The 27,508-nt window shown below is 28.0% G+C and overlaps 1 protein-coding gene across 5 annotated transcripts in view; it reads right to left on the bottom strand.

Moving 5' to 3' along the window:
* LOC129958166 (mitogen-activated protein kinase kinase kinase kinase 5-like) overlaps positions 1-25,386 on the bottom strand; it is a 94,063-nt gene extending 68,677 nt beyond the window's left edge. For 4 of the 5 annotated variants that reach the window (XM_056070407.1, XM_056070409.1, XM_056070408.1 and 1 more), the window contains exons 1-4: positions 24,974-25,386; positions 18,430-18,487; positions 3,667-3,757; positions 251-315 (exon numbers count right to left, since the gene is read on the bottom strand). In XM_056070407.1, the coding sequence (XP_055926382.1) occupies positions 251-315; positions 3,667-3,757; positions 18,430-18,487; positions 24,974-25,075 (316 nt within the window). In that variant the 5' untranslated portion in view covers positions 25,076-25,386. Of the gene's footprint in view, positions 1-250; positions 316-3,666; positions 3,758-3,877; positions 4,036-18,429; positions 18,488-24,973 lie in introns of those variants that run through there. The other variant, XM_056070411.1, reaches the window with a different exon arrangement.
* Positions 25,387-27,508: the final 2,122 nt, after the last annotated feature.

Raw genomic sequence — 27,508 nt, 5'->3', positions numbered from 1 at the left:
TTGAAAAGAGGGAGAGAGAGATATAAATGCATACTAAACAGAGATTAACAAATCACAGAGAAGCGTGCCAAACAGAAATACTTAATGTCATCATACATCAGAAAGAGTAATACGGAAAATGAAAACAATTTATTGATTGCACGATTATAGACTGAATAGTAAATCTCGATTCTAATTCTTTCTATTCTAATTCTAATTCTTTTTAAAATCATGCATAAGTTATGGTGTTTATACCACAATTTGCACTTACAGTGGTAAATATCTTGCAAGGATCCTCCACCACAATATTCCATACAAATCCAAAGTTTGTCACGCCTAGAACATAAAAGGAAACTACAGTGTGTTATTTGAATTTCAGTAGGAAAACAATTGCTCAGAAATGTAAGTATTAGTTAAAATTATGTAAAACAAAAATTTGTTTTAGTGGGGATTATTATATACAATTCAAATCAGAAAAATTGCGAATATAATTTTAAGTATAACTATAAAGATTATAGCTTAAAAAATGCAATGGAAATTTATTTTACTACAAATATTGAAATAAATTCATTTTGGAGAGATTAATTTATGTCCAGAAGCATTTGAATATTGGGCTGGAAAGAATGTAATAAATAAGAAAAATATTTAATAACGCATATTCTTTTTAAATGGAAAAACAGCACTCTGTTGAGACTGGTAACACTATTCTTAAATTGCTATGTAAAATCCTATACAATACTTATTTTTCAAAATAACCACAATAAAAAAGATGAAAGCATAAAGGGTTCATTATTATTCCAATGTAATGATTCGTGCCTTCCTTTTTTTCTTCTTGCATTTGCAAATCTCCTTCGGATCCATGATTGAAAAATAAATTATAATCTTTATTTGTAAAATAACGTTTTTTAAATGATGAAGTACATGGAGAGGGCTAATTTAATAAGACATACATTAACAAGGAAAATTAACTATAATAGAGCACTTACAGGCCAGAAAATAGAGTCTTACCTCTTATTAATTTACAGAATGCTGGAACGAATTTTAAAGTCTACATCTATTGGCAAAAAGTATTGAAATTTGCATCAATTTTCTACATTTACTTTAGGTTTGGGAGGGGTACTCCCTCCCAAACCTAAAGTGAAAGTAGACCTGGTAATATTAGGATAAATATAAATAGACCTGGACCTATATAGGACCTGGTAATATTAATATTATATATAAAACCTAGTAATAGGATTTTTTTCGCGAATAACATACGACAAATTTCACAGAAAACTGTCTAATACACGAACTAAGAAAACACATGCAGGCCACCCTGTCTTATACCGCTGTCTTCCATCGTATATGCAAACTGAAAGTACCATTTTAAATGTAATATCTGAAAGATTTTGTGAGTAAAATTTTGCCTCTCAGTTTTGTGTTTCTGAGTTATGGTGTTCATAGACAGATTTAATTCCAAGTATGTGCTATTCGGCATCAGAAAGGTCTGAAAAGTCGAGATTCATAAAAATTACAATACTTTTTCTTTGAATACTTCGCATAAAAAATTAAAAATTAATTATATTCGAAAGTTTGTGTACATATCTCATAAAACATTTTACAGTCTCGTAAAAACTTCAGAAAAGTTCAGCTAATTCAGAAATGTTCTAATAAAAACATCACACTAGAGGATACTGATACAACAAAATGGTCAGAGAGACCGTGGAAGAAGCATTCATTTTGATTTAGTAATTGTAATAATAGACGATATAACCCTCCTAGTGTTTCTTACTTCTTTTAGATTCAGATGGCAATCAATTATTTACAAAAAAACCTGCAATGGAATATCAGAGATATTTTTACTACACTCCAGCCCAGGATGTCAAAAAGAGTGAAAAATAATATATTATTTTTACAGACTTGCAGTGGAAACGAATCGACATCGGCTATCTTTAGACAAGAGAAAATGAAATTCGTCAAGCATTTTGATCAACACACAGAAATACAAAAGACTGGTGAAGTATTAAAAAACTATCAGGCTGTTGATTAGAAGATCCTTACTACATCGTCTGTTAGATCCTCTCCCTACAATCTTGTTCTCTAAATGAGACCTACTTCACAATATTTACCAAATCTATAGTGCAAAATTTTTCAACTTGGCTGCTCTTTCTCCTGCTGAAAAAGCTGTTTGACACATTCATGAACGGCGTTTCTTCATAATAATATGTGGGATGATCAAGCGTCAGGCCAGATTCACTGGGCATAGGTTGATCTCTATTATATCAACAGCTGAACAAGTTCTCACAAGAACTGCTTAACAGCGTTGCCCGTAAATGTTCCAAAGGATGTAGGAAATAAGTAAAGAGCTGTTCTCTAACTTGCTTCAATTGCATAAGTGCATTATGCATCAAAAGGCATTGATAATGCGCCGAACTTGGATGACGATGTGATTCTACATGCTGATGAAACTGCTCCAAGAAATTTGGATAAGGATTCTGATGACGACTTTGAAATAGAATAGCTTTAGCAGCTAACTTCATACAAACGTGTCAAACTGCAATAAGATATACAACTTTTCCACCTAAAAAGTATTAATTTAAAAAATTGAAACTTCTTCTTAATTTGTACAGAATCTGTTCTAAATTTATATATACACCTTTAACTTTTTTTAATCTGTATTTGAACATAAACTAACATTTGTAATAAATAACTCGTAACTTTCTACTCGGTTATTTTATGCTGTTACAAAATGCTTTTTTTCCACCTTATATCTGAAATAGTAACAATCAATCGTTATTTTTATAACAAATTTGATGGGCATCATGGAATATAGGTTTGCCTTTGGTTGCTAAATATCATTATTTTTTTCATGACAAACTTGCTACTGTAGCCATTTTAATATTTTTTCACTTTTATTTTTATGTTCAGTTATTTATGAAATTAATACAGATAGGAAAGGATTAAGGTCGAATTCCTGAAAAAGTTCATTGATTACAGAATCTTATAATTTTTAATTTTCAAAACGAGTTAACATTCCAGCCAGAGCGCTGGTAGATTTTGAATAATATTATTTTTTAGTTCAGATAAAGAATTTAAAACAATTTTACAATAACTACTACAAATAAAACTATCAAACACAAGGCACATTTCTAAAATTGCTTTGATTTGTATAAATTACTTTTCTTGTTTTCTTTTAGAAATATATATTTTGTAATAAACCAAACTCTGTGTTCATATAAGGCTGTGAGTTATATACTGCCTTAAATTTTAGCTAATTTTTTTTTTCCATGACAAACTTTACATATTGCTAATCGTTCATTTTTATTATTATTATTATTATTTGCCTAATATGTTTAATGCATGCTTCTAATAACGACCAACATGACTTCAGCAAAATGGATATTTTAACAAAACGAATATTTATAAAAATAATGGACAACAAACAAGTTTTCCTTTACTGGAAGACACAAGATCTTATATCATTACAAGAACGCAATACTTATGAAAAAATATTACAATTAATTATTACATAATTCACTTTCGTTTAATCCGAAGAGAATATCTGGAATGAAGTTAAAATTACTCCTGTCGTCGTTTCCAAATGAGACTGATTTAAGTAATAAAATATATGCTGAAAATAAAAGAATAATATTTAAAAAGCAAAACTATTTACATGATTTTTAATAAAAATAAAGTGAAAATTTTTACCGTAAATAGCTTCCAAAATATGCAACAATATTTGGATGCCGACAGCCTTTCATCATAAGAATTTCTTGCTGAATAATAGCAAAGTCATCGCCTGCACACAAAGAAACAACACATATCAAAATCAAACAATAACATAATTATTTAATACTAAAAAGAAAAATTATTAAATGAGTGAGGAATAAATTAGCAGCATTAAAGCTCATCACATAACCAATCACAACAACTATGGTCATTTCTTGCATTTGCCATATTTGCTGTAAGCATTCATGTTAATTTTAATTCTGGCATCCACCATGTTTGTATCTGACCAATGCATTCGAACAATAGCTGCTTATTACAGCAGCACAAACTGAAGACAGCTACGAAGAGATAAAAGGGACTATATAACCAGCGACATGGCGAAAATCATCACACCCTACATTATTTCAAAATGATATTAGTTTATTTCGTAACATTCATCGACTTTGATCGACTGCATACTAAGCCATTCATCAGTTGCATTCTATAATCGCAAGACGTGAAAACCTTTTATCGCTTCTCGAATCATCGCGGCCTATCGGAATTGAAATCATGGGCTCTCGTGCTTCCATAAATACGGTTACTCCGTAAGAATAACCATATCTATGCTCACTGGGTATTGTGAAATGCCACTAAACTAGAAGAAAGGAGTCGTCTATGCACCACCCCAAGCCAAGTCCATCTAGAATCATCGGTAAATTTCCAAATTGGTACACTTTTTTCTTTCTGTTTCTTAATTACATTATTTCTCTCTGTCTCTTTTTTATTATTTCACTGAATATTCAGGCGAAGAAAATACGTTCAGCTTAGCACGTACAGCACTAAAATGTTTTTCCATGTATCTCTTTTATCTCATCATTCATATAAAATTGTTTAACATGACAAAGGAAAATAAACATATTTTGGAGAGTATTTTTTGTTCATCGAGAACGGAAATAATGGTTTATATATGCCTTTGTGAAATTGTCTCGCAGAGGAACTGGTTTAAATATAGTTTCCTTATTTAAGTAGAATGGAAAATGTTAGTTACTTCTCATTTAATTCTGCTAAAATACAAAAAGCGTCTAACATGAAATTTAATAAATTTTGTTTAGTAAAAATTAACCGCATTTTTTTATTTTCTCGTTGCAAAAGAGTTGCTATCGTTAAAAAATTTGACTTCGATATGCTGCTGAATCGACAGGTTTCAATAACTTTCGTAAATCAATAAAAACAACCTTTTCTTCGAGTATGATTATTCAGAAACTCTACAAAGTAGACGGACGGAATTTAATATACGGTCTTTAAACCAAAATCATACATTTCCAGCAATTTTGACGGAATTTTTAAAAAAAAAGTTTATCTACAAGTCCCTAAGCTTGTACATTAGTACGATAATTCTAAAAAACGAAGGGAACCACAGTGGCCTGGTGGTAATATCTCTGCTTCGGAACCGGTAGGTCCCAGGTTCGAGACGCAGTTCCATGGAAGAACCACCAAATAAGCGGGTCCGGCCCACGTTAAATTGGGTCCAGGTTAGGGACTAAACGTCCTTCTGCAAGTGCGGTGCGGAAGTTTGGAGAAGGGGTGCCAGCTCAGGTTCCGTCTTCGTCATCTGGTCACGGTTCAAAATTATAAAATCCATTCCAAAATAATCCAAGCATTGTTTTAACGGGACGTGAATATAACTATACACGAAGAGCTAAATAGATGGATTTTGGTCTTATTATTAAAATTCTAGATCTGTATAAGTTAAAGTGAAACTCATATTCACAACAAACTAGATGAATGCGCTTTAGCATAAAATCTTTATTCTAGAATTACAGAAATATTTATTACAATACTTTAATCATACCCATTACTTGGGCATATTGTCTGTGTGATATAAACACAGTAACTCCAAAACACAATAAATAAATTTTGATACGTGATATAGACATCAAAACCATAAATTTTGAGCCTAATATTATAATGGGAAAAGATCGCTTCACTATAAAAAGTTAAACAGTAAAAGTGTCAGTTTGCGTAAGCATGACACAAAATTGGAGAAAGAACTCTCCCTTTTATTTGAACAGATATCGCATTTCAGCTCTTGAAAAATATCTTCTACAGCACTGTTGGATTTTGAGTTGACGGATAGCCACCGCATATAATTAACGATAAATGTGCTAACACTTCCCTAGCACATGGAAGATGCAATTGAAAAAACAGTCATTTCAGCAGTTACAATACCTTTAGCGTTTAAAAAAACAACCTTGGATGATTTGCATGTATTTTGTTCAAATCATTAACTGCAATCCTCTAATATTCAAAGCACATGGCAGAATTTTCTGCAAATTTTATCGCAAGTAATATGCTTTTTTTCTTCAAAGTTTTGACTTCTAATGGCTGAGATTAGTGAGGAAGAAGATTAGTGAGGGAAGAAAATTTAAATGATTCAAGTAAAAACACAGAAAATATATATGCGGGTAAAATTATTTCCGGGACAGAAGAGAATTAATAATGCATTAAAAATTTTCCTAATAAAAATAATAAATAAATTCCTGATAAAATTCTCCTAAGTTTTTTAAAAAAAAAAAAATGCTTTTATTGCCACATAAAAAAATAGAATTTTTTTTAATTAAAACAAAATTTTAAGGCGATTATTGAAATAATCTACGTAAATTGGAATCAAATTTATAATTAAACTCTTACTGAATGTTTATGAATTCGGATTCTTATAACATTCATTGTGCCTTATTTTTTATAGCGCTTTCTACGCCTCACATTTAAAAAATTTTATTCTGATATACACAATTTTGATTAAAATATATACTTTTTAATATATTAATAAATCAGCATTTAAAAAAAAATATTTTTATTATTTTTAAATTAGAGAAATTTTACATATATAATTAGTTCTCTTCTCACAAATGCAATTCTACATTCAGAAAAAGTTTTTTCCCCCCATTTTTAATTGAATCTTCTCTCTGCTCCTCCCTAAATAATTTTTAATATTTTCATTATTATAATACTACGGAATCTTATCGGTCTTTTTTCAGTTCTCTACCAGATGGCGTCACACATACGGATATTAAAATTTATTTAATTCTGAAAATTCTAAAATATTGTAAGGTTATCGGGAGGACACCATCTTACAAAATTTCAAAATTCTTAACACATTAAAGAGTAAAAAATCCACATCAAATTTCTATTTTTAGAAACATTGAGCAAATCTATTTAAAAGAAAGCGTATAATAATGAAGATATTTGAAAAGCTAATGAAAATGCTTTTCATAGACAAATTGCAATCAATTCCTGTTCCATAACACTTTCCAACGCATATTAACAATTCTATAAAATATATTTAGATTAGCATTTCAGAAATAACCAAATATAATATATCCATACTTGAAAATTCATAGTGCATTCTTTTTTTTTTTATCAAAAATTGTCAATAAATAAATAAAAAAAATTAATTTGTTTTATGGTTTTATACCTCTGATTATTCCGAAATTCTTCAGCTCTTTGTTAGAGAAAACATAAAAACCTTTATCTTTCAAATTATTTCCATCATGCTTCACATAAAATATTGTTTGCCAAAGGATTCTAAAACCCTCCGCGTTTTTGCACATGCGTTAGTATGAGTTTATTCGGCAAAATAGGGGTGAGAGGAAAGAGCAGATGTTTACATTTAACAATAAAGTAAATTCCGGAAATGGCGCACATCCTTTCGTGTGTCACCCCTTAGTGAGATAGAACCACCGAAAAGTGGTCGTCTCAGAATTCTGAAACGAACAGTACATCACAGAGTAAATGGCTACAGTCAAGTAATCGACATAATACCTTGTACTTTATCTTGAAATAGAAAAGGAAAAAAAAAAAAAAAACCTATCTAAAATTCTTAATAGCTAGAGTACGGTAACTCATAAGGCCCCCTCTCCCCCGAAGTTAATTAAATGCACTAATATTTTAAAGGTTTTTTTTTCTTTCTTTTTTTTCAAGGAGGTAAATGACATTGCTTAGATTAGATGTATATGTCCTTTAATCTAATCTGCAATTCCATACCCACAGTTAGCAATCGCACTAGATAGAATCGTTGTAACCCTTTTTCAGTTTAAAAATTTATTTATGCGCTTCAATGTTGTCCTGTCTGCGTGTGAATAAAATGCGATATTTTGAAAGAATAAATAATAATAAATTGTTTAAATAAATGAATACTAAAAATTCAGTAGTAATTCTGACATTAAAGTAATTGTCAATGGCGCCGAAATCTGGAAGAATCGCAGATACTTCGGATGATTCAAGGAATTGACTGAAATTATCTTGAAAACAGAATTTGAAAAGTACAAAAAGAAATAGACTGTTGCAAGACAGTTCACTCTTTAATTATTGATAAAAATGGAAATTAACTTAAAAGCGGATGTTTCTATTGAAGAAAAATTTTAAGATTTCAGCAAGCAAGTGAACTGGCTGAAAAACTAACTGAATTCAAACACTAGAGCTTTTAAATTTATACCAATAGAAGAAGCTAGATGGTGAAATAATTCGAAGTCAAGAATATCAAGAAAAACCTATTCTTCGGAGAGGACGACTGCAAGATTTATGAACTAGCATATACAGAAAGGAAGAAAAAACACGAAGTAGTTGTGACTCAAAAGTTGAACTGCTTCCTAAAACAGATGCGATATAGCGTTTTCAAACGCGGTTTCTTCTATGAAGATTCAAGAAATTAGATGGTTTTTTGGAATCAGTTTGAGCGTACTATTTATAATAATGAAAATCTGACTAACAAGGGGAAGGCACGAGGTTGAAAATTGACTTCGGGATGAGATTTAGGAATTTTTGTATACATTTAGAATGTTCATTCATGAAAATATTAAAGCGCAATAGCCAGCCAATTGCGAGAATGGCCCTCAGACTTTCAGCATAGTATATATACTATAAAATGTGGCCACTGCAGAGAACGAATAGTATAATGGATAAAGCACCTGCAGAGCATTCACGAGATCCGAGTTCGGTCTGCGGCTGATGTCTGCTTTTTTTCATTTGTTTTCTCTTTAAATTATTTCAAACTAATTTAACAATTTACAAAAAGGTTTAATTAATATGTTTTTCATTTTTTATGTGAAAATAAATATTTATTCCTCCGATTCTTGGATTATAATTTAATTTTTAGATAAAAAATAATTATAAATGTGAAAGCGTTTTTTTTAAATATTCAGAATTACTTAAATTAAATTAACAATTTAAAGATGGTTTCAATTAATATGATACTCATTTTTGTACAGAAAAATAAATGTATTTTCTCTTAATACATAAATTATAACTTATTTTTTTAAATAAAAATAATTATATTCATTCCTATGGTTCTTAAATTATAATTTAATTTTTAAGTATAAAAATAATTATAAATATATCTTTAACTATAAAAAAATTTTAAATAACTATTTTAGCTTAAAATGAATAAAAGTCTTAAATTTCCTGAATTTAATAATGATAAATTATTTGTTATAACTCAACGAAGCTGGGTTAAAATCGGCATAAAAAAATAGAAAGCAGGTGTTAAGTTATGGAATGCACAGGAAGATGGTTCAAAATTTTTAGAAACATTATACAGTATGCTTTGTAAGCCCGCTTTTCAGAAGAAAAATAAATATATTTTGAAGGAAAATGAAATTCGTTTTCTAATCGACGCCTTTAAGGCTTCTCTTGTGGATAATAAGTATTTATCAATTGTGCTAGATGTCAAAATACATCAATCATATTTCAAATGTTTTTACGATAATTACCATTCTGTTTCTCATAAGTAAGAAAAAAATTAATGAAATATTGTTATGACGTCCGTAATTTTATTATTTATCATCATTTAAGTTATGCATGTAATTATTTTTTCTGCTTAAAATTCTATTGCATTATCCGTTTCTATTTCGCTGTCAATGTTTGAGCTGGGTTTATTTGTGGTCATGAATTCAAGCTCAAAGTTGGCTTCATCCATTTTATCGGCTGATTTTGAATTAATGGAAGAGCTCAAATTTGAGACTGGCGTAAGCGGATCTGATGCCATTTTTTAAACTGTGTTATGCCGCTTGTGGAGAAGGTAAAAGAAAACTTTTATATTAACCCTTTAAAGGGCCATTTTTTTCTAGTCCAAATAATCCATAAATAATCCAAAGTCATAAGAAATTAGAATAAGAAAAGGGATTCATTTAGCTTATTACATAAATTTAATTTACTTACTTAATTAATTTAGTTAATTAATAATTAAGTGACAAACCAAGACACATCATTTTGTGTGAGATAAAGAACTGAAGCATTTAAGTTTCTGACTTACTAAAAAAATTTGTCAGAACTTATGCCAACCTACATAATTTCATACAAAGATAGATAAATTTGGTGGGAAGCATACTTCTCACGGCCCTAGGAAGGGTTAAGCCATATTTATACTGAATGCTGCAGATACTTGTCAGCAATTTTTGTGCCGAAGACTCTTTATTGCAGATTGAACTTTTGAATTCTATTAAAACTTCTGTTTTCAGTAGGATTCTTGCCTCTTTTTACGGCATCACAAAGGCATCTTCTCATTTCATTGATTAAAATGTTGAGCGTGTAGGAGGTTGTATTCGTAACAGCAATTTGCGTAATTTTGTGGAAACAAAGGGCACCTCGGAGGTGCAGGTTGACACCATTGTTAAAAGCAAGCATTTGGTTCATTGTAAGAGAAGTGCTTAAAAGATTTATATCAAAATGTTTTAACCTTTTTGTCAGGTCAAGAATAAATCAGTTTTAAAGATTAATACAGGCTTCACAAAACAAAATATCACGTACCACGGGTTAGCACAATAGTTCTGTAAAAGAAAAAATTCAGATTTAAATATAGAGCTTTTCTTTTTCTAACTACGCTAATCACAGCATCGAATAGTCCTGCAATGTTCTTAATAAATGTAATTAAATATAGCAATCAAATAATTAAAATGAATGAAAACTAATGATTATTTGACTAAAAAAAAGTTGAGGAAAATGATAAGAAATCAAATAAAATTTCTGGCATCTTCTATCTTTAGCAGTGCAATTTCATAACAAAATTCTTCAAAATCTATATTATATATATATATATATATATATATATATATATATATATATATATATATATATATATATATATATATATATATATATATATATATATATATATTGTAGTCAGAGAAAGTCATTCCTGGTCTTATAAGAGACAACTGACGCAGTTCTTTGAGCTTGACAGATTCCTGGAGGATGACAAAATATGAACTGTAGACGCGCCAAATCTGTCGCCAACGCGTGTCTACAGTTCCGGTGTAAATGCGGCTTTAAGATGTCTTTTGAATATAGGAAGTCAAGTTTCATTTATCAGAGAAGGTATTTCTAAAAAAATTAGGACTCCTATAGAAAAGTTAATCTAATTTGCATATTTATATAATATCGGGGGAAAAATGGCAAGCAGTGTAACCAACAGAAGATACAACAAACGTTAAGGAATATAAACAACCCCGATAAATTTAGTATTCATGATGTAAGCTCCACTAATATCAAAAGCAGAAATCAGAACACCAAACGAGATTCAAACTCCTCACTTATTTAAAATCTTACTAATGACACATGCCAGCTGTAATCAAGAGTTGTGTTTTCGTTCCAAAAATGTGCAGACTATTTATTGAAAATAGCAACAGAATAAAAAGTGAATCTATTATGGATATTATATTATTCAGCTGGCGTATTCAGGATCGTTTCGCTCTTTCTGAATGAAATATAGCGGAGCCAATTTGCACCAATTTGTTAATAGAAGAAAAACAACCAAAACCATGAAAACCATTTTGTAATATCGAATCTTTACAAATAAACAGCCTCGACGCAAAAACAGCAAACAAAAAGGCTTGGAGGTTGTCCATAAATTCAATAAAGCAAAAGGATAATCGCTTTGAAGTTAACTTCCTTGGATTGATGAAAATGTTATTTGATAATCAAGCGAATGCTGAAAGGTGAATTTTTAGTCTTTTGATGCAATTTCGATCAAATTTGAATTTTTTCAAGAATTATAGTTATAACTGATGAAATTAAAGATGACATTATCGAAAAAGTGGATCCAATATATCAGAAGGGAAAATAAATTCATTACATACCTCACCGATTAGTATACAGAAAAATCACAATTCATGTGGTGTATGATGCATTTGCAAAAGATAGGAATAAAAAAAATCATTAAACAATTGACTATTTAAGATTCAAACCTTGTTACTGAACTGAAAATTCCGTTGAGTTTACACTAATGATATTTGAGAGTAATAATGCCATTGATAAATAATATGGTTACTTAACGGTTTGATCAGTAAACTTTTTCCAAAAGAGAAACTTTATGATTTTGAAAAGAAGACTTAGATGCTACAGCAGCAAGTCGAGCTAAATTGGTCCAACAACTAATAACGAGGAACTCTTAGTTTGCTTATCTTTCAGACCGGTCGTTCTTATTCCAATATTATAAGTTTATCTTTTTACGTGTAGTTACTGAACTGAAGAAATATAATGCACTATTGAACCTGCAGGAATATGTGATAAATTTTCTCAAAAAATTTATGATTTTAGCATCAATCATAAAAGATTCCATAGATTTAGATAAAGAAAAATATAGCTATTATTCGCCATACATACTGTACATACGCTATACATACCTACATATTGTAACTTCAAAATTCAAGCATTGCATTTGAACCCTTATTTTGCCCTATCTCATGTTTTTTAGCGATAGTTTCAAGCAAACTTTTTGATTTTTGAATTTCCGACTGCATTTTGGATTTTTTGGGTTGCCTCTCTTTCACATTCGAATTATTTCACACAGAAATAAAGAATAAAAATAATGAAACTTTATCTTTTTATCATTTCTCCTACGCCTAGCTCAAACAAAATTCAGTAGAAATTGAATTATTAAGAAAAATAGAAATATGAGTGAATTAACTTCACTGGCCATATTACTTTCAAAATTAAGAGTTCTGCGAAATTTTAAATTTGAAAGTGAAGACAAAACTGAGCGTATTACCCAAGTCGACTCCAAAAAAGTAGGGCTTGTTGCAAAATTGATTCACAGTGCCTTGAAAAAAATTTCGTATAACCAAATAATTTTGCTATTTATTACACTACATAAATTGGTGGTAATAAGAGCATAAAAATAACAAATAATTAAAATCTTTTTATAAAGTTGACTTTTCGAATCCTAAACATTAGCATTTAATATATCAAATAACATAAATAATTGCTTCATAAACTTATAAGATACAATTCGGTATGCGAATTACTAGAATAAGGTTATACTATGTAATTTTAGTTTTATTTTCTTACATGTTTTATAGAAATTCGTTGACAATTTCATAATATAATATCTCCCCTCAAATGTGGACCCAGCAGATTAAATGACAAAATAAAATCATTCTAAACAAACACCAGATGTCAAGTAACTTTTTTATTATTCTCAAACATTTTAGAGATTACAAAACTTAGATACAAATTGAAGAAATTATTTTTTAATAAATTTTGTAACATTTGAAAGCTAAAATAATCTTAACAATTATGCGAAACTGCATGTTAATCTTTAAAATCTATTATTAACTATACTGCACTAGACAAATAGCTGGAAAAATTTTCATGCTCTAGGGAATGGAATTTCATGTTAAATTAGTGACATAATAAGCAGAATATTTATTATGATTTGAACAAATTTATATTACATCTTCAATATTTTTACCATTTTAAAAAAATGCAGTTGGCAGTAAAAAGAAATAGTTATTCAAATGAATCCATAAATTCGACATAGAACCTCATTCCGAATTTTTTTTAAAGAGCTAAACAGTTTAAATGCTGAATTTAAAATCCTTCTAATTTCATTAAGAAATATTTACATTTTACAGATATTTCAAAAGTAGTATTTAGATTACAAAATATTCCGTCTTTGACTTTTAAAATTGTTCCTATCATTCTAACATCACTTTTATTTTCAGAATCTTGCATAAGATAATTTAGTGCATAGAAGTTGGTTTTCAAACATATCAAAATGAATATAAGTGATGGATGCTTGAATTAGTTAAAGTTTAGCTTTAAAAAAATACACATTGATAGACTTCATATTCAAGATGTAAATTATTTCAGTAAAAGTTCCATGAAGTACAGTTGTAGATTTAAAAAAAAAAAAAAAAAAAATGTTTTTAAATAAAATACTTGGTAAGATCTAGTATTATCAATAAAAATAAGTTTCATCTTGGTAGAATTTTATGTGTTCACTACCATTAATTAACTTTTTTCCCTTATTAATATTTCCTAGTTGTTTGCATTTCATATGCTCTTTGATCGACTATGGTAAAACAATATACTTTATATGCAATACATTCTTCAATTTTCAGTTAAAAATAATATCAATCAAGGATAACTTTACTTAACAATACCAGCACATTTATAAATACCATGGAAATATTTGTATATAGTCAGCAACATTCATTATTTCAGTCACTATTTTTACTATCTCGCCCTCCCTTCTCCCCCCCCCCAAATAGTATGCTCGCTATGTACTTTTTCTTAATCCAAGATGTGTAGTAGGTAAACATTACCATAGGTTTCTTGCTTGGACCATACAATACAATGAATAGGAGAACTTTCACAAAAAGAAATGTAAGCTATGACTGCTATCAACTGGATATGAAAGTTGGTGAAAAAAAAATTCCCGCCCATGTACAAGCCGATCAAAACATGATCTTTAATAACTTGTTGAATGCAATAAAGATCGCCTTAAGAAAGGCAAGAGCGTGAAACCGAACACCCATTTCATTTTATGCGCAAAAACTGCCAAGACCAAAATAATATTAATATAAAATCAATAGATACTGTCGAAGAAGAAAGTATTAATATTACAAGGGAAAGCTAGAACTGCTATATTATTCTGCATTATCTAAAGAGAAATAATGATTATTGAATGATGATTACAATATTATTTAATGAAATAATTTGCACTGAAATGTAAATCTAAATAATTTTTTTCACACTTCAATAATTTTTTCATTCTTAATTTATGACTCTGATACAAATTTTCAGTTTAGAGATGGTTATCTGTTGTTTAGTATTGAGTTTTAAATTGCATTATATGTTTTCGATTCACAAGCACAGTAATTGTTTTTAAAAAAAGGCTTTGCCACAGACTTTTAAAAGCAATATTGGAGTTAGAAAATGTCAAATTTTTAACTAAATACTAAACTAATATTTCAAACTTCGTAGTTTAACAATGCATGCAGCAGGCTTATTTTCATTAAAAAAAAAAAAATTATCACAGGGAAAAAAAAGTAAACACTTCACTGACATTTTATTTTTTATAAAATATGTTTTTACATTACTTAAACTATATTTGATACTTTCTGGAAAGTATAATCTCCACAGTTAAAAAAAATCATATGCATATCTTGTCTAATAAGTGAGAAGGGCTCCAGTATCAAGTGAGTGAATTTTTCGGTTTTCATACTAGGAAGCATGAGGAGTGTTCCACCAAAATTAAAAAACACTTTTATCCTATGCAATAAATTATTTATTTGTGGTACTGACACAGAAATATGAAATAATGCTAATTCTATTATAGGAGTTTCAATGACTTTAACAAAGCTGAATTCAAACTCTGTTGTTTTATGAAAAGAATCTGAAACAGATAAACATTATGAGGATTTAAAAAAGCTGTAGTATGATTCATCATCAAAGGTATTCAGACTGGAATGAGATACACAAGAATGCTTTCTCATTCAGTGCACAAGAAATCATTGAATTTATTCTGGAAAATGAACAAAGAAAACATTACATTTTGAAAGTTGTGTTAAGGATTTTCGATGCCCTTGGATTTTTTTTTTTTTTTTTCTCCTTATGTGTTTCCAGCAAAGATATTTTCCTAGAACTTAGAGCTTACTGGTATTGATTAAGATAAACCGATTCTGATAGAATCTCAATTCAAATGGAATAAATGGCATGAATAATTGAGTTAAAAAACACCTTTGTTTTCGGCCAAAAGCAAAATAACTCCACTCAAAAAATTGTTCTTTTTTAGACTTGAAATTATGGTTACACTATTAGGTGACAGATTAAATGCTTCTATTCAAGAACATTTTACTAAAAGCTAAAATTACATGTGGACAGATTTCAAAATTGTGCTTAATTGCATAAAAAATAATCCTTGCAAATGAAATAGTTATATGCAGAATCGAAAGGCAGAAATTCAGAATTAATGCAAGATTCCTGCAGACAAAATCACGATATCTCAGTTTAAAAAACAGATTTAAAGAACAATCAAGTTTGGTGATATGTCTTATTAAGGCTAATTAAATAAGGTATAACTTATTTAATTTATAGCAACAGTGATCCTGGTCTGCTACATATCATGTGGGAAAAAGAAGTTAACATTCTTGCTACAAATCCAAAAAGTATGAAGTCAGTGTTGCAAATACAAAAATTAAGTAAAATACAAAAATTGCATGATACTGCCTATGTGTTTTGATATGTACATATTTTAAAACTCTACGAAGGAAACTATTCTGCTTTAGATAACCTAAAAAACATTCAGAACTGTGGATTATTAGATGAAATTATAAGGTCTTAATCCTTAATCCTAATTATAAGGTCTTAATCCTAAAAATGATCATGAAGATTTATTATCAATTAACCGTTAAATATCATCCAGAGGTAGAGGAAGCAAATCCGATTATAGTATCTAAATATTATTTTTCTCGTCTTATTGTTTTAAATAGTCTTTGTAGTAATGATAATAAAATTTTATTTCAAATAAAGGCCAAATTCTGCATTTTTAAAGATAAACATTTCCTAAAATCAATATTATAAAGTTGTAGATTTTGAAAAAAATTTCATACTTATCTTGGTCAAGAAATTTCAGCTTTCCTTTCTCCTGTTCATATTGAAAAATCTCAACTCATTATTCGATTCTCAATCATTCATCTCAATAATAATAATAAAAAATAAAAAAAAATTCAGAGATGGCTTTAGAGTTCATACTACTTTTCTTAATTGAAAGAATTCATTAAAAATTAATATCTAGCTTAGTTTTTATTGAGCCATTCCATAGATTTATTTCTTATCATGACATTCTGATTATGCAAAAATATTTAACAGGCCAAAATATTGTAAAAGTTGCAAAAATTGAGTAAAAATGAAAATATTTCTAAATTTGTTGTAAGTATTGGTATTACATGGAAATTTATTATTGAAGGTGCTATATGTAGAGAAAAAGTTTAGGAAAATTTAGTGCATTCTGTGAAAACTTATTTCAAGAGTATTTTGAGTAAATCTTCATTGAAATGGAAGAATTTTACATTGCAATAATTGAAGCGGAGCCTGTAATTAATTCATAACTAATCATTTATTTGTGCGGTAATGCAAATCAACCTATCATTATTACCATCTCATTTTTAATTGGTTCTAACTTAGCTATTTTTTTTTCATCAATTGCCAAAGTTAAATTCTCAAAATTTGATCTGATTAACAGATGGAAACAAAGATTTTTGCTGTTAGACCGCTTCTGGCAAAGGTTCAACAAAAAAATATTTTATGGGACTAAGATATGCCATATTTTCAAAAATACCTATTCTAATCAATTCAAAATTAATGATGTTAAAATAATTACAGATAATAATATTACAAGATGCTATAGAAAAGTGGATAAAATTTAAATTTTGCCTGGGAAGAAAAAGTAAAATCAAATTTTTTGAAATTCAAGTTGTAAATGGCACTTAAAGAAGGCCAATAGAAAGATTATACCATGTAGAAGTTCAAGATTAAATTATGACCCATCAGGAGAGGGGAAGTGTTAAATATTCACTAGTTATTCAACAGCTGGTCGCTAGATGGCACCCAACTCTCTCTATTTAAGAATTCATGTATGTATTTCAGTGTTGCCTTGTCTATATGAAAATAAATGTGATGTCTTGAAAGAACTTGCTCCATTTATATTTAGTATAAAGTCTCATATTACGACAATCTTTTAAAATTAATTGTATTGATATTTATCCAAGTCTATAAATTTTTATTTTAGAAATTCTTGCAAATATTATTGCTGGAGCATTTATCAGACACATATAGCATATGTTCCTCTGCAGTTAATGAACATGATTAACATATCAGATATTTAATTCCTTAATGGTTTTACTTTTTTCTTAATCTAATTGGATGATATGTTCTATTTCAGGTATATGCTTATTAATGATTCAATAAAGAATCCATTAAATGCTTCAGGTGTTTATAAATTATACGAAATTTTTACATTGCATTATAGTATCTTCAAATGATATTCAGTTTATACGTCTGAGAAATGATAATTGAAAACTTGAGTGTTACATAAACACAATGATTAAAGGGTTAAAAATTAAAACAAATTTTCAACAATAAATAGTTGGTGCTTAGGTACAGCATGAATTAAAAGCAGTTCTTTACACAGATGATATATCAAATTCATGATAAAACCTGATCTCCTTTTTTCTTTAATTACTCAAAATATCAATGAGAAGAAACTAAAGGAAAAAAAAATCAAAAACTTCTCTTATACAAAAATCTTAGAAAAAATCAGTAAATAAAAAATTAAATGCAAAACTAAAATATAAATTCAGTTATAAATCACAAATAAATTAATAAATTTATTGTCAACACATAAGTAATATCTGCAGACATTAAAACTTTTGAAGCTTCTTTTACAAATAACAGATAAAAGAAGGCAAGTAATAAAATACAAACCAGGCTCTAATTTTATAATTTTCACAGCTGATAGTTCTCCGGTGCTAATTCTTCTGGCCTGAAAAAAATAGCTATAGTTATTAATCTTTTTTTCCCTCTTTCAAACTTTTATAAAATTGCAATTATATTTCATAACATTAAAAACAATCACTTTCAGTTATTTATTTACTCAGATCAAAGAATCTATAAACTACTAACATATATGGCATAGAAATTACTCTTGTTACATATTGTCAAATGAAAACAAACAAATGTAAATAATAACTACATGAACATATCAGACTGCTTCATTGAAAATTTTTCTAACTGCACTTAATTCAATGCTTCACTACCTGATGAAGTTGCATATTATTAGAAAAACTCTGAATACAAATCTTACAATAGTATGATTCAATTGTTGTTTCGTTGTTTACCTTAGAGCATTATTAGCATTTGTACACTAACAGGGTTTCACATCAAATCTGGAAAAAAAATTCCTTGTGTTTTTCCTCTATTCAAGATACGAGGAAATGTGCAAATGACACTCATGTGCTAGCTATAATGGAATATGGTTTTAAGGAATGGAAAAAAAGCAAGGAAAAAAGGAAGCAATAATTTAACATTATTTGAAATAGCATTTAAAAGAATGTTTATATTTACATGCAGTAAAAAAAAAATACAATTTTATCTTTATTACCCAGAATTTAGCAAGACAAAATTTATATATTGATGGAGGGATATTTTTATCCCTCATGCTTTTTAACAGTAAGTCACACAAAATTAAGGTGAAATAAAACACAAAACATTTCTGTTATCATGATACAAATCATTTAATGATTACTTAACAAAAAGCATCATTACAAAGCAAGATTACTTCTTTTTTATTCATTCATTTTTTCCTATTCAAGTATTTGGTCATCAATTTCTGCAACTTCTGCTGATTTTTTAGCCATCAGTTTTATGCAGCTAATGGACCTAATCTTGTAACAAATAAGGGACGGCATTTATGTAAGCCTAATGTACATTTTTTAGCTATTTCACTTTTAGTGCATATGTGAAAATATTTCTGATATAGCACTGAATGCAAAGCAACCCTATAAGTTTTAATAGCCATAAAAATTCAGCTTTAAATTATTGCTCTTCAACTAAAAAAATTCAAATTTGGTTTATTTTCGGTCATTAAATTTGACATTTTCGGATTTGAAGTGTCATCTTTTCTTGTAATCCTTTTAGATACTAAGTCCAACATTAATAACGATTCTTTTGAGGTGGCAAGCAGTCTTGTATGTTTTCCTTCTTTTGGCATGACTTCTAAGTGCCTGTTTTCCCATATTACTTAAGTTTATTATCTTCTTACAAAGCGAGCAATACACAATAAATGGATTTTGTGGAACTTCTTTAACCCATTCATAAAATCAGGATTGATTTTTTTTATCCATATTAATACATATCTTGAGCAGCTGATTGTTTTTAAAAAATTCTCTAATCTACTTTGAATAAGCTCACATTTTCTTAAACAATAAACAAAACAATGAAAAAACTCAAGCATGGTTAACTAAACACCACGGCGATGCTTCCACAGATTGAATGTTGCTAATCTCGCCAGAGAAATGTATTCTATTCTTTCTAGCAGTTACAGAAGCTACCCATAGCTGCAATTTGGGAATCTCATGGAAAAAGAACAACTGTCTCGTAAATCGAAACTGGAATGATTTGTACAGAAAAAAAGGGTGATTTTCCGCATTACACAATCGCGAATGGTATGTTTCGCTTTTAGAAGCTATGACTACGATCGTTTATTCTCGCAATCTTTAGAGATAGGCATTATTTATTAGACAGGAAAAAATAATTTAAAAACTTAAAATTCATTACATTTATTAAAATGTTCAAATTTACATAAAATTTGCATTTTTCCTGGTGTTTTAGACTATTTTTGAATTCCTAGTGTTTTCCCGGTTTTTCGTGTGGTGTGGCAATCCTGACTAAGCAGCTTCTTTCTGTGTTTAAGATTCAGATATGAAATAAATAAATAAAAATTGAGACAGAGAACCTCCTTTTTTCTGATGAATATTTCTCTGTAGTTTGACAATTTTGCTAGATAAGTTGTCAAGGGCTATGCAGAAAGAAAGGAAGGACTTCTATTTTCTTTTCAACTGTAGAAAATTCGTACCAGGAGATGAATTGTAGAATTTTTTTTTTAAATATTAAAAAAGTGGGGGGAAATGCAATATTCAAAAAATAATAATAATAATTTTTAAAAAAACAACGGAAAACCATTTATCTATGGAAGAATCACATCTCTCATGTTATCATGAAAACCAAACTCACCCATCAAAATTTTCAATCATGTGCTTTTGTGAATGTAAAAATTAAGGGAAAAAAATGCTTTATTTGGGCATTAATCCCAAAGTAATAATTTTGCTTCAGCTTTTATTTCATAGTATATAATTTTTTTTTAATTTACATGTGCTGTAATTTGTTTAGATTTATTCTGTTATATTCAGGTTTTTGTGTCATATCAAATAACAATGTGAAAATTAAAAGAAATATCCATAAATTTCAAATTAATATTTAACAGCTTAAAAAAATTAATAATCCGAACAAATAAGCTGGCCATTAAAGACTGCTAGTTCTAAATATAACAATACATCTACAACTGAGCACTTCATCATTTAATCCCTTTCAGTTTTGCATAAGGGTAAATGGAGAGCATGAAAGGGAAAAAAAATTTACTGTATACCAATATCAGTGACTTTACCATAATGTAAACAGTAGACAGCTCAGATTTTATATTTATTACATATAGATAAACTTCTGTATAATTTTATGTAAAAAATATAGGCTTTGTTTTTAAAATGTATTTTTTGGAAGAACTAATTTTGCAGTTCAGCTAATCTATCAGCCCTCTTCTGATATGGCAGATTAATTCGGGATTATTACAATTAGATTACATATAGAGTTCCAACAATCTTTTTATTTAAAGACTTCATTACTTATGATACTCTACTTTTTGCAACATTAACATCCCTAAAGGCATTGCAAAATGAAATCAAATCATAATCAATACTTTTTCTTCCATTAAAAAATGCATTATCAATATATTTAAGATTACAAACAATCTTACTAAGAATATTTGTTATAAATATAAAAGTAAAACAGACAGAAGAAATTGTAATTGTTTAGTAAATAGTAAATATACTTTTATATTAAAAAACATTAATCACCTAATAGCTTTGTTTTCTCCCCAGTCAAACTGGATGATGGCTTCTATTTTGGATTATGTATTGTCATTTTAATTCAACTAACAGGTAGAGCACTTGAGATGCTTAGTATTTCTATTTTATTTTTGTATCACAGTATATTATCAATCAATAACTTCATTTTAACTTATATGTTAATTTGATACTTGTACCAACATATTATTCAAAATAAGTAATGGAGTTAAAAATTAAATAAAAATTATCTTAATACCTAAATTTATATCAGCCTGGACATGGAAATAACTAGAATATAAAACTTTACTAAACAAGATAAGATATTATATTCTAAGATATCCAAATTTGTTCAAGCTTTTCTCTACTATACGAGTTTGCATTGAAATCAAATAATAGTTTGAGAATTGCCAACATTTACAAAATGAAATTAAAATGTATTTGTCTCATGGTATTCAAATTCCAAGTAATAAATTTGTAGTAAATATATATTTAATTGCTCATGAAAAGAATAAAGTGCTTTCATTACTTTTTGTATTGAGTAGAATATCATTGAAGGATAATGAAAGCAAATATGTGATGAAGGAACAGGGGTAGAAACTATTATTAAATGTACAAACAGTTTATGGTATTAATTCCATGCATAATCTTAACCACCATGGTCATTCCACTTGATGTTTAATATCTCTACAGTGAAGAATTTTCTTATACTAACTAACCATCTCTAGCTATTATTTTCACTGCTTTTTCAATGAAAAATAAGATAGCACATTTTCTTATAAAAAAAACACTTTTCATGGCAAGTAATTGTTAATTATTTTGTAGATGGAAACCATACTAAAGCTGAATGAGCTATATAATTTTGCCTGTTTCAAAACAAATTTTTAGAAATATTACATACAATTGATTTTTAAAACATTTCTTTTGTTAAAATTTTTTAAAAAATTTTCATAGTAAAGAAATTTTCTTTTCTTCCCTAAATAAAATCTAAAGAGCACTAAATAATATACAATCTGCTAAACATAAAGCTACTTTAATTCAAAAACTAAATACTTTACAATACTGTAAATTTAGTATTTATTACAACATATTTGGGGAGGGGCACAAATTAACTGTTCTGGCCAGTGTTTATTTAACTAAAGTATACAAATTATAATAATTAAAAGGATGGAATAAAGTCATTTTCCCTAAAAACATGAGATAATTCTAAACAATTTTGTTCTTTTAAAAGTACTAATAAATGAAAACTGTATTCAAATAAAGAAAGAGCCAATAAAAGAAAATATATTTTATGATAGTGATGGAAACCCAGCATCAGAAAATTTACCCAAAATTGTTTTAAATAAAAGATTTTTTTACTCTATCGTATTTTCTTTGAATAGGAAATAAAATAATCATTCATGTAAGTTGAATCCCATTACTTAGCACAAAGGAAAGACTTTCTGTACCTCATCCTGCTGTTAAAATTAAATACAAATAGCAAAACAAAAAATACTCTAAAGAGAATCTCAGCTGGCTGCTCTCCAGATTCTTGATAGAGGTTAGTAACCTTCATTGAAACTCTTCAGTAAAGTAGCAATGAACTAAATAGCCCTGCATTTAAAGTTATTAAAATCAAAACAATATAATTTCAATCAAAATGTAAAAAATATTTGAAACCTAAACTCAAAATTAATGTTCCTATATAATAGTAAATTATTTCATGAAGGTGATTAAAATATTTACACATTATGTTCATTAAATTTCATTAAAAATTGACTCAAAATTAGCAGTCTTTGATTATTATTTTTAATCATATAAAAATAAACAAAACACTTAAAAAACAGGAAAAAAATATTTAACCATGTTGAAAACTATATTCAAAGATGTTCTGTGTTTTGGTAACATACATTATTTATATCTATCAGATATGACACAAATTGCAATAAAACCCTCTGTAATATAGAACAAACAAAATAAGTGATCAATAATATTTTGCAATAAAAGTTGAAGAGAATAATTAAGATGTTCAATACATCATTTAGCTCCATGATAGAAATGGGCTAAAATTAAACATTGCAGTTTCTGTGTTTTAATTCAATAAGTCTTTTTAAATTATATTTATAAGTAATAACCTTCATTATATAAAAATACAAGGAAGCTTATGTCCTGAAGATGAACTTTTATTATCACACTCATTTTCAATAACCATGCTATATATACACGACGATATGGATGAACTGTCAAGCTATTAGTAATTTTATGCAACATATATAATTTTTTTAACATTTATACCATAAATGAAATATAATTTCTAAAAATTTATTCTAGTAGTAAAAAGTTCTTTAAAAGAAGAGTAAGATAATAATTATGCCTCAACTAAAATGAATTAGAATGAACATATAATTGATTAATTAAGATATGAAGGTATCTTACTTAGTTTATTTCTACATAGAGATAGTGTCAGAATAATCTGATCCATGGAAAAAAAATGAAACCTACATGATACATTGGAAAAATTTCACCTAAATTGTGAACAAACTTTTATTGGATTAAAATGACGGGAAAAGAATGTTTGTAAATAAAGAGCACAATAATTACAAATATTGATTGTCAAGCATGGTTTATACATATTCCATATTCATAGAATTAATATTAACTAGCAATAAATTTATTTTTTAAAAATGCAATATAGTGAAATTAATTTCCGAGCAATTCATTAATTTTTCAATAAAGCTTAAATAATGACTAAGTTAATAGATAAGAAAATAAATTATTATTATTATTCATGAAAACTACATAACACTCTTGTAGATGATTTGAAAATATCAAATCCAAGAATACATCCATGCTCAAAAGGCACAATTAGTAATCAGTGCAGAAAAAAATACATACATTCTCTAATTACATTACAGTAAATGATATTTAATATAATTAATCAAAAGGCACGCATAAAATATTATTTCACTGATGAAATTATACTGTAACAGATGTAAAAAACTATACATTTTAAATTAAAACATGATTAGAAATTTAATTACTCAAGTTCAGATTTAAACAACTTTCCAACATTTGTTGTGAACATACACTTGAAAAGAATTGAAAAACCTTTTCAAATTTTTTTATACAAATATGTTATTTTAATATCAGATACTTGCATTAATAAAATAATACTTTTACTAAGTTAAACATCAGTGAATGATGTACCTATAACACTCTTGATTCCTTATATACAAACATATATTTGTTACCTACATATATATATTCGTTATTATATAAACACCCAAAAAAATTTTAAAAAATTATCAAATTTAGAATGCAATATTTAGCACTTAATGAAATATTGTAATTGGAAGAAAAATAAGAAAACTTACTTTGTAAACATCTCCATAGGTACCACTACCAATACGCTGGATAAGGTCATATTCATCTTGAGGATTGCGTCTAGATATTTCCAGTCCAGTAGCGGATGCCATTTCAATTAGCCGCACATTTCGATTTAAAAAATTAAATTTTTCTTAAATTTTTAGCACTTTCTTTCTCACTGCTTTTAATAAACACAGGAATTCAAGTCATTCTTCAAAATTGGTGCATAATAATTGTTTGTTTTTATATAAAAACTGTATGTTAATATAATTTTAAATTTCTTTTGTTTAACGCTGCAAAATCGGATAAAAAGCAACTGATTTTCAACAATCACAAATCAAAAATAACAAATTCTGTTTTAACACATCCCCACACGGTTATACATCCACTTGTTTAATAACAACAGCAATATTCAGAGGAGGTGGAGGAGGTAATGAAGAGTGGAGACAAGATTTGAAGTATTTTTGCTACAGCAGAAAAGTTGGCTTTCTCTCTATTTCAGGGTATTGATTTTTTTTCACCTCTTTAATTTGTTATCTTTGAAAATAATTGTGAAACAAAAGTAATTCTTGCATTAAAACATAAACTATTCCCTGAAAAATTAAAATAACTTATGACCTTGCCATACATATAAAAAAAAAAATTTCCAAATCAAATTTTCTTTCAAATTTCAAAATATCTGCATCTTCTCTGTTCAAATATATTTATATTTAGGGAAATTGGAGGAAAAGGCATATTAGATTTCAAAAATGCACACGAAGCAGAAAGGAGGGCAGCTGCTCTTCAATGATTATATCGTTCTTCTCAATAATTATATAGTTTTCAACTTTTTTTTTTTATCAAATTGCCAAGACTAAAGTTTCTTAACTGTAAAAATGTGTAAATCCGTGTCTTCTTTTATTCAAAATGCTGTTACATCACAATCAATATACCGAACATCAAGATAAACTGTACAGTACATTCTGTACAGCACATTCGAGTTAATCATATAAAATATGAAAACGATATTTATTTTTTATATTTCGTTCTGGTTTGCATTATATATATTAAAACTCCAACATTTCATCAAATGAAGATTATAACATATTGACACTAAACCCCAAGATAGTTCAATTCATTGAACTGAACCAAGATCATTCAATTCATTCTGTTTTATTTATTTTATTTTTCTCAATCGTCAAAAACAAGAATTGAGAATAACAATTGTAATTTTTTTTGTTTAATGAGAGAATTAAATGAATTCTAACTTTAATTATCAGCATATTAAAATCTATTACAACTAATTTAATTTTAAGGCAAAAAGTTAGAATTTTGCTCATCTATCCTGAATACAATTCGTTTATCGTTATGTAGATATTCAATTAAATTATTATTCTCCGTAGTATCTATGCCTAAAGATATTATGTAACTGGATATTCTGAGCTCTGTGACTAAATTATAAACGCTCTCTATGAACTCAATAAAATAAACAATTTTCAATCTGCCCTTTTTCTACGTCCGGTTTCTCGAATTAAATTTGTTAATTATTTTTACGCTCTTAGAATACAGGATTCACGAAGTCTTTCACAAATCTAATGTCTGTTTTATAATAATAAAGCTGTTTTAAGTTCAGCAGTAGTACTTTTCTCACCGACAGCTTTATCACAACTATCGGAAGATTTTTCTGTTTTCAGTCTTTCAACTCAGAAGGTGAAATGCACAATAATGTTCAAAAAGATTTTTTCTCGGTACCTTTTACGTATAAAGACAGAGTGATTTTACTTTCACAACCTTAAACAAGCAAGGTTCCATGTTTTGAATTTTCGTCATTCTCATAGTCAAGTACCACTCTATATTGTACAATATTGTAAAAATCGGACAAATGATATCTTGAAATATTATTTTGCATAATTGAAACAGTGTAAAATATAAAACTTTTCTTATTAGATAATAATTCGATTCCGTTATTGCACAATAAGATTCTCGAAAATAGTAAAGTATGATTTCCCATACTGTGCAAATTATTTTTTTTAATACTTTAAATATTCTCAAATAAGTTCTCACGGCCTATTAGAGCATGGAATAAATAGTTAATATCTTGTCAAAATGATGGCAGAATTACAGGTAGTACAATCTTTATAGGATAAAATGCTGCTGATTATTTTTTTTACCTATATTTGCTATATTTCTTTTTGTCACTTTAAACTTGAGATCTTTACGTTAGAGATGCATAATCCACGATTTTTTTAATAATAAATGTTTAACTATTGTTATTTTTAAATATTTACTCCAAATATCTGTTATTTCAATCACACTTTTAATTAAAACTTATTAATTAGTATTAAAAACAGAATTTATTAATTGCAACTAATATTTAATTTGCTAATTTAAGTATGTGATTGACTTAATTTATCTATTTAAACTTACTTTTTAATTTTCATTTTTTTTCAAAGCCATTTATTCAATTTATTTATTGGAGTAAAGTATATTCTAAGCACTTTCTTCACACTTATAAGCACTTTCTGTGAATAGCCCCAATTACAGTGATATGCAGTTTCGAATGA

Source organism: Argiope bruennichi, chromosome X1 (assembly GCF_947563725.1).
Source record: "Argiope bruennichi chromosome X1, qqArgBrue1.1, whole genome shotgun sequence".
In the NCBI taxonomy this organism is placed as follows: domain Eukaryota; kingdom Metazoa; phylum Arthropoda; class Arachnida; order Araneae; family Araneidae; genus Argiope; species Argiope bruennichi.
The sequence above is the reverse complement of the archived record's forward strand: the minus strand, read 5'-3'. Positions and strand labels throughout refer to the sequence as shown.